An 8,248-nucleotide genomic window follows, 5' to 3' on the forward strand; every position below is an offset into this window, starting at 1 on the left:
ATTGAAAATTTTGAGGGCACCAACCAAAATACCCACCCTTTTTACCTTAATTCGTGGGGCCCCTCCTATGTGGACCCCAAATGAACCTGAAGTGTTTAGCCTCACCTAAAACAAACAACGTTGTCTATTAATAAAACCCAAACATGTCAACATCAAATCCAGTGGCTCACAGTCGAGAAATAGATCGGCAATTTCAATATCCACCGTCCGTTTCTCTCCGCCCCTTTGCTATTTTTGTTTCCTTTCCGCTTCCTGGGAATCGATCGGATCCGCGGCTGCGTCTGCCCAGGGAAGGGAAGGGAGACAGCACCGCGCTCTCCTCGGGGAGCCATCGGCCTGTCCCCGTCGCCGGAGGCTTGGATCTGGCGGACATGGGGAATTCGCTTGGGTGCTCGGCTTCCGGCGAGCGCCTGGTGTCCGCGGCCAGGGACGGCGACCTCGTCGAGGCCCGCATGCTGCTGGAGTTCAACCCTGGCCTCGCCAAGTACTCCACCTTCCGTGGCCTCAACTCGCCTCTACATTTCGCCGCCGCCAAGGGCCACAGCGAGGTCGGCCTTTCCGCCCTCTCCCCTTCTTTCGAGATTCGTTTTCTTCCCGCGTTGTATATTCTCTTTATGGATATGGGGTGTGTTCGCAGATCGTCACGCTGCTGCTGGAGAATGGGGCCGACGTGAATCTGAGAAACTATTGTGGCCAGGTATTCGATTATTTTTTTTTCCCCTCTCCTTTTTGGCTTCTGATCTGATTCCTGTCCCTTCTCTGATACTTCTGTATATTCGAAAGATTTGATCTTTGTGTTTCTCCTGAACGAAATTGAATTTAAAGACAGCGTTGATGCAAGCGTGTCGGCATGGGCATTGGGAGGTCGTGCAGACTCTGCTCATCTTTAGAAGCATCGTATGTGTGGGTTCATTAAGATGCCCATGTTTTTGTTCTAAAAAAAAAATCGAAATCTTTTCTTGCTTAGCGGATTGATAGTTAACTGGATTGTAAATCCTGAAGGTGACGAGAGTGGACTATTTGAACGGCCGGAGTGCACTGCACTTTGCTGCGGTGGGGGGACATGTGCGGTGCATTAGGCTGCTGGTGGCGGATTTCATCCCAAGCGCGCCGTTTGACATAATTGCGGCAGATAAGGATAGTACAGGCAGCCCGGAGCGTTCTTCAGACCAAAAATATGATCGGTCGTAGGTTATCAAACTAATTTAAAATTATGAATACCCTACGAGTGACATTTAGTTTTCTTTATTCTTTTGAATTGAACTCGATGTTGTAGTGCACTGATGAAGTTTATTAACAAACCTGCCGATGGCGGCATCACGGCATTGCACATGGCATCTTTGAATGGCTACATTGATTGTGTACAACTCCTACTGGATTTAGGTGCTAACGTCTCTGCAGTTACATTTAACTATGGGTCGTCCTCCAATTTGATAGGTGTGTTCTGATTTTGCAAGTGATAGCTTGCGATTTGTCAAACCTCTACCTTAGCATAAATGTTTCAATTTTATGAATCAAGCAGGAGCTGGAAGCACTCCTTTGCATTATGCAGCTTGTGGAGGGAATCTTAAATGTTGCCAGGCAATGCTTAAGTCTCTGATTAAAAGCCATGCATATTTTGCCTATATTAATTTTCATTTCTCAGGTTGATAGCTAGGTTTATAGTTCATTTCAAACTCTTCTTCTTGGCAGATTCTCCTTGCTAGAGGTGCTAGCCGGTTGACATTGAACTGCAACGGGTAACTTTTCCTTTTTCTTGTTAATTCTAATTGTTATATTTTTGGATTTTTTCCACGAGAATTTCTTTCCTAAATCAGTGTTTATTCTCTAAGGCAACTCTTGTTTGTTCTTCAGATGGCTTCCGCTTGATGTTGCAAAAATATGGAGACGGCGTTGCTTGGAACCATTATTGAACCCAAATTCAGAACTGAATATACCTGTGTTTCCACCATCAAATTACCTTTCCTTGCCACTCATGAGTGTACTTAACATAGCCAGGTGCAACACGATTTTTATGTTTCTGTTGCCTTCTCACATATTCCTTCTGTTAGCAATCAGGCTATTGATTCTACTTAACATAGCCAGGTGCAACACTATTTTTAAACATATTATTAGTTCTATGATAATATACGAACTACTGTGAGAGAAAAATATCTAAGAAATTGCAAAAGCTAGGGGAAAAAAATAATAATAGTTTAGACAATCACAATTTGGTAATGACAAATCTCTAGGTTCTCACATAAGAAATCGCAAAAGCATATGTCTATTTTAGTTTGACTTTGATCTTCTCTTTTATGAGATGAAGGGGAAGGACAAGTTTAGTTTGCTAGTTTAGTCATTCATATAATGACTTGTTAAATCTAAATTATTGGTAGATACCAATAATGACAGTCTGAATTACCATATGCATCTTGATGTTGACATCCGGAATGAGAGGCTAATAGTGTTAGGCTCAAGTCACGTTCTTTGAAAATTAGACCTTTCTCCCTTTCAGAATATTTACTAGGGTTTTGATGATATGAACTCGGGGAGGTATGTCTGGTACTTCTGGATTGCATTGGTTTTTGAGAATTGCTGAGTGGATTGGCAGTAAGCTATGACTGCAATTTTGTTTTACATGTGTATTGATCCATGAATTCTGCTGGATGGCATGATAGAAAATATTTAAAGCGACTAATGATACCCCCACCCCAATCATGACATATTTCTTGTTTGTTAGGTTGTTTTTCTGGGTCCATATCTCACTTGTTTGTACAAAAAAATACATTCTTTCTATGTAGATTTCATGCCCTTCAATGTTTGCTCATATTTGCACTTTTCTCTTCAAAGTTCTGTAAATATCATTTTGCCCCTAGTAGTTAAGAATCATCATCGTTTTCTTGCCAAAATAGTTTGAGTATTATGACAACATGGTGCATCCATAAACAAATAAGTGCATGCCAAATGGCATTTATGGTCTTACATCTGGAACTTGAATTGCAACTGTCTCAGAGGGCAATTGATAATCGGTAATAAACTATGTTGAGGAATGACATTTCTAAACCATGAACACACCAAGAAAAAGAAACAAAATCTTGTGGGGCAAATTGGAATTTTCTCACACTTTAAGAACTTGAAAGAAAGCAAAAAAATTTGTTGAATCATGTAATCTTGTATATAACATTCTTTTCTATAAAAAACAGAAATTTATTTGATATACAATGTCAAAGCAGTTCACCTAGATCTTTAGGCAGTCTTTGGAGATCATTATTTTTTTCAAAGATGCAACAAAGGCACAGTATACCAAGCGAGTGAAACTGCAAAAGATTCATATAACATTCTGCTCATCAGTGATTTATGATTATCTTGCCCTGTTGAAGTCTACAATGTCTCATAATTCTCATTATTTCCTTTTTCAGGGAGTGTGGGTTGCAGCCTTCAGTTATATCTGATAATTATGATCTCTGTGCTGTCTGCCTTGAAAGAACTTGCAGTGTTGCTGCAGAAGGTGCATGAATGAAATCTCCTCTTTCTCTAACTTGAGCTGGCTATTTCTAGGCTTTTAATTACTTGGTTTGCTCATACATTTCATAGGATCCTTGCATTGTGGTAAACAATAGCAAAGTACTCTATCAAGTTCATTTGATTTGCATGCTTAGACTGATTAACATGGAATATATTCTGACATGGTAAGTAATAAATCGTGGGAGACCATCCAAGTTTGTCTTAGATGTAGGGTTTTAGGTTTATACTCCGTGGACCATGAACTTAATGTCATAGAGGACAGTGCTACACTAACTGACTGAGCTTGGCTAATGGAAGAATTAGCCTAAGTAGAGGACTCTTCAGTATGCATCAGGTTGCCCCTTACGACTGTAGTTCTAAAAGTGTTCTCTTTAAGACATTTGCCATTGCATTTAGCTTTAGGGGTTCTTTCATAACCAGCAGAAAGAAATCTTCATTCTCCTGCTTTTACTTGTTTTGATTTGATTCATAGTAAGTAGAAACTGATTCTTCAAATGCGATTGCTATCATACTTTTTTCCTTTATTTTTTTTCAGGCTGTGGCCATGAACTCTGTGTTCAGTGTGCACTCTATCTTTGTTCAACAAGCAGCACTCTTTCTGCAATTGCTGGTCCACCAGGCTCAATTCCATGTCCTCTATGCCGAAACGGAATAGTTTCTTTTGTCAAATTACCGTCAACCCCAGCAAAAGGGTTGAAGCCAAACCTAGCGCTCACCCTCTGCAGCCCCTGTATTCTAACTCCTCGCTCAGTTGATATTCCCAACTCAAGTAGAGTAGAGGCCCGTAGGAATCGGACAGCTTCTTCTGAGCTTGTGTGCCCGCTAATTTGTACCCCATTCTCTGGTTTCATTCCCTCCAACTATGATGATGAGCCATGCTCAACAAGTGAACCCCAAGTGGAAGCGCAACCACAATCAGCGCGCTCGACGCTGGCTACTTTCAGCGAGCTGGAAAAAATAGATGAGCAAAGAGCTGATTCTAGCTGCTCGGGTATGCTCTGGGGTCGAAGAAGTTGCAACAGGGAGCATCAGTGCAATTCCGAAATAAATGCTTGAATTCTGCCTGCTTGTGAGCCGAGATGAATTCCATCGGTTTCGCTCCTTGAAGTCTTCATATTTTAGTTCGAAGGGCACTGGCAAAGGAGTTGTGTATAAAATATGTCCATTAATTTGAAATGGTTTGTGCGAGAATTTCTTGCATAATTGTTATGTCAAAGATCTTTGAAGTTTGAATCCCTTCAAATTGGGTATAATGTGTGAAATATTGTGAATGGGATAAATTGGATTGATTCAAAAAAATCTTGTTGCCTTTCTAAATCTCATAAAACTACAAGATACATTTTAGTGTTCATGTTCTGTAGTGCTAGATTTTTTCTAAATATTTGTGGTTCAAGAAAAAAAAAACCCTTAAAATAGATTTTACGCGGTGCAAGATCAGACAAATTACTGTGAATTACTTTTAAAAAATATCATAATTTATTCGATAAGTTTGCAAAATGAGAAGTCCTTTTCACAATTTTGGTTTTATTCTTTCTGATTTATCTTGAAGCAAGTGGAGAGTCGGGATATCTTCTTATGTTTTTTAGATATCTCTAGACAAAGTGCCAAAGCACTTCCTGAGGTGGAGGGAAATTTCCGTAGGATGTGATCGATCAACCTAGATTAATTGGTGTGGGATGAATGATATCCACTAAAATAATAGTTTTAAAATATTTATTTATTTAATTTTAAAAATATTAATATAAAAGTTTTTTATATTTATTTTTTTTATTTTACAAATAGGAAAAATGCGATGCGCGTATGAACGACAGAAAGGGTTTCCAAATTTAGTCCTCTCCTCTTTCTTGATCCACGCTTCGTTGGAGAGCGGAGAATCGAACCAGGAGACGTTGAGCTGATCGAGATTGGAAGATGCTCTACACGATGCCCTCCCCAAAGTTCTGATTTTTCCTTGAATTTTCAGCTGCCTGTTGGTGCTTGGGTGACGCTAGCGAGGCTCGCGAGTCACAATTTGGGGTTCTTTTCGTTGCTTCGTCGGCAGCAGTGACGGTTTTGGTTATCTGGGTCCGGGTGATGGGCGCCGGAGTGTCGAGTGTCGTGAGGCTGGAAGGCGAGGCCGGCGGGATCCCGACGGGGCTGGGGGATCTCCCGGAGAACTGCGTGGCGGCGGTTCTTGCGTACCTTGAGCCGCTCGAAATATGCCGGGTGGCCAGGCTCAGCCGGACGTTTCGGGGGGCGGCTTCGGCGGACTTGGTGTGGGAGACGAAACTCCCGAGGAATCACCGGAATCTGTTGGCGCTGGTCTCGGATGAGAAGAACCCCAACAAAAAGAGCCGTCTTTGCAAGAAAGAGATCTACGCGCGCTTGTGCCGTCCGGTCCCCTTCGATGGGGGTACCAAGGTATTACTTCTAGGCGAATCCGCTCTTCCTTTTTTTCTTATATCATTTAAGAAATTTAGGTCGTTGATGACTCCCGATCTCGATTCCTTGCAATTTTTTATTTTTCAACGACGATCATTTTAGGATAAGTGAATTGAATTGTGATATTCCCCCTTTCTCTTTTGATCGTCAAATGAAATTTATTCAGTGTTTTTGGGGTTTCGATGGTTGATTTTCTTGCCTTTAGGAACAGATTGCAATTTCGTGATGGCTGGAGAACAACCAAAGAAGTAAAGGTGTTTCTTTTGGGAGTTTTTGTCATCACATCTTGCTTTAGCTACGATCTTACGGTTTATCTCTTTGATTATAGGAATTTTGGCTTGAGAGGATCAGTGGTGGAATTTGTATGGCAATTTCCTCGAGGGCTTTGCTAATAACAGGAATTGATGATAGGAGATACTGGAACTACCTCACCACAGAGGAGTCTAGGTATTGCCTTCATCTGATCTTAATTACAACTTGTATAAGTTGATTTACAGAAAATAATGCACCAATTGTGTGTAGAGAAGAGTTTTAGAACTCGTAGCTTATTTAGTTGCTCTGAAAAAAAATATGATATTCTAGTTCTCAAATCACAAACGCACTCTTCCTTAAACGCAGCTCACGGTTTTCTTAAACTCTCGCAAGTTTTAGTTTATTATAAGCAAGCATGCATATACATAATGTATTTGATGATTCCAGATTTTGCTATTTGTGCATCTTACATTTTACCTTTGGCTCGTATCAAAATAAGAGTATGGATTTTGAAATGTCAAGCCAATTCGCAAAATAAATAAATAAACACAAGAGCTTCAACTAGGTGGTCGTCTCTCTCAGTGTGATCTCGTGTGTTTGGTTCTTGTGAATCTTTTTAAATATTTATTGAGGATATTCACATGGTCCTTTGGTTTGTTGCACATCATTTGAATAGCAGTTTTCTTCTGTTCAAATAACTACTACAAATATGAACTCTGTTTTGATTGTTCTCGATATAAACTGGAGGTCAGTATGCACATATACATCTGTGTTTTTTTTTTGTTTTGTTGCGGTTTTATATTGTGGATGACAGTCTGGAGTTAAGCATATTGAACAAGAATTTAAAATTTTGGCATAACAATTAAAATCAGTATCTGGTAGTTGCTGCACTAGACTTTGTCAAAGGATTTGAAAATTGCCTCAACAGATAAAATGGGCATTTGGTACTGGCACGGTTTGTCAACAATCTTGTATCTTGGTTGTCATCGAATAAATTCCCAATGGACACTCATAATGCAAAATGTAGAAGAATATGCGCCTTCCATTGGTGATATCAACCAATCCCATATTGGATAGTGATGGAGAAATATTTTGTTTTCTGAGACACATAATGGAGTTAAGCCCATGTCGAGCTAAATATACACAAAAGCAACAACAATATGTATGGATACAATAAGTGCACTGGAATAGATGAAAACTAACACAGGTTTTTTTTTTTGTTGTTGCTTTGCAGATTTCATTCAGTCGCTTACCTTCACCAAACTTGGTGGTTCGAGGTCGATGGAGAAATTAAATTTTGCTTCCCAGCCGGTTCCTACAGCCTGTTCTTCCGCCTCCATTTAGGGCGTGCCACCAAGAGACTCGGTCGTCGGATCTGTATCACTGAACACATTCATGGGTGGGACATAGAGCCGGTGCGGTTTCAGATGGCCACTTCAGATGGCCAATTTGCTCGATCTAAATGTTACTTAGACAAGATCGGTAGCTGGATCCTATACCATGCAGGGGATTTTGTCGTAAATAACTCCGATGTGCCAACCAACCTCAAGTTCTCAATGAAGCAGATTGACTGCACTCACACAAAAGGTGGCCTTTGTGTCGATTCTGTCTTCATCTATCCCACTGGGTTCAGAGAAGGAAAAGTCTTTGCCACTGACCTGATGACATAGAATAGATCAAGTAGTCTTTCACCAAAGTAGACGATACCAATAGAACTTAGTGGTTTTCTCTCTTGTACATACTCGTAGTTTGAGAAAGAAAACGATGAGATGTTTGTTGATTTCATGAACTCTCAGATGTTCATGAATTGAATGTGTATATTTTTTTTTGTGTGATAAAAATTTCTACAGCTATGAGCTTGATCTTCCCTTTGTGAATGTGATGCAGGCTCAACTCGTGGACTCGTGTTGAAGCCCAATATGAGTTTTTAAATTTTAAACGGGCATAACTTTTGACTCGGGACTTGGAATCAGGTTTTGTTTATCGTCATGTGTGCAGAATTTGAAAACCTACATTTGTTACTAGTGAAACCGTAATCGTCAATTTTCAACCTTAAATTCCGATGTTTAAA

General features: G+C 40.2%; 2 protein-coding genes across 2 annotated transcripts; both read left to right on the forward strand.

Annotated features, from left to right (window-relative positions):
• The first annotated feature begins 231 nt into the window (after positions 1 to 231).
• LOC121985627 (probable E3 ubiquitin-protein ligase XBOS33) lies at positions 232 to 4,757 on the forward strand. The gene is made up of 10 exons (XM_042539201.1): positions 232 to 548; positions 638 to 697; positions 826 to 897; positions 1,003 to 1,187; positions 1,277 to 1,437; positions 1,523 to 1,581; positions 1,693 to 1,739; positions 1,855 to 1,998; positions 3,399 to 3,487; positions 4,040 to 4,757. The coding sequence occupies exons 1-10, from the start codon at positions 372 to 374 to the stop codon at positions 4,558 to 4,560; spliced, it is 1,515 nt and encodes a 504-aa protein (XP_042395135.1). The 5' UTR covers positions 232 to 371; the 3' UTR covers positions 4,561 to 4,757.
• A 540-nt stretch (positions 4,758 to 5,297) lies between these two features.
• On the forward strand, positions 5,298 to 8,030 carry LOC121985629 (F-box protein PP2-A13-like). The gene is made up of 3 exons (XM_042539202.1): positions 5,298 to 5,904; positions 6,254 to 6,372; positions 7,412 to 8,030. The coding sequence occupies exons 1-3, from the start codon at positions 5,578 to 5,580 to the stop codon at positions 7,845 to 7,847; spliced, it is 882 nt and encodes a 293-aa protein (XP_042395136.1). The 5' UTR covers positions 5,298 to 5,577; the 3' UTR covers positions 7,848 to 8,030.
• The last annotated feature ends 218 nt before the right edge of the window (positions 8,031 to 8,248 follow it).

This window comes from Zingiber officinale, chromosome 5B (assembly GCF_018446385.1).
Source record: "Zingiber officinale cultivar Zhangliang chromosome 5B, Zo_v1.1, whole genome shotgun sequence".
Taxonomy (NCBI): Eukaryota; Viridiplantae; Streptophyta; class Magnoliopsida; order Zingiberales; family Zingiberaceae; genus Zingiber; species Zingiber officinale.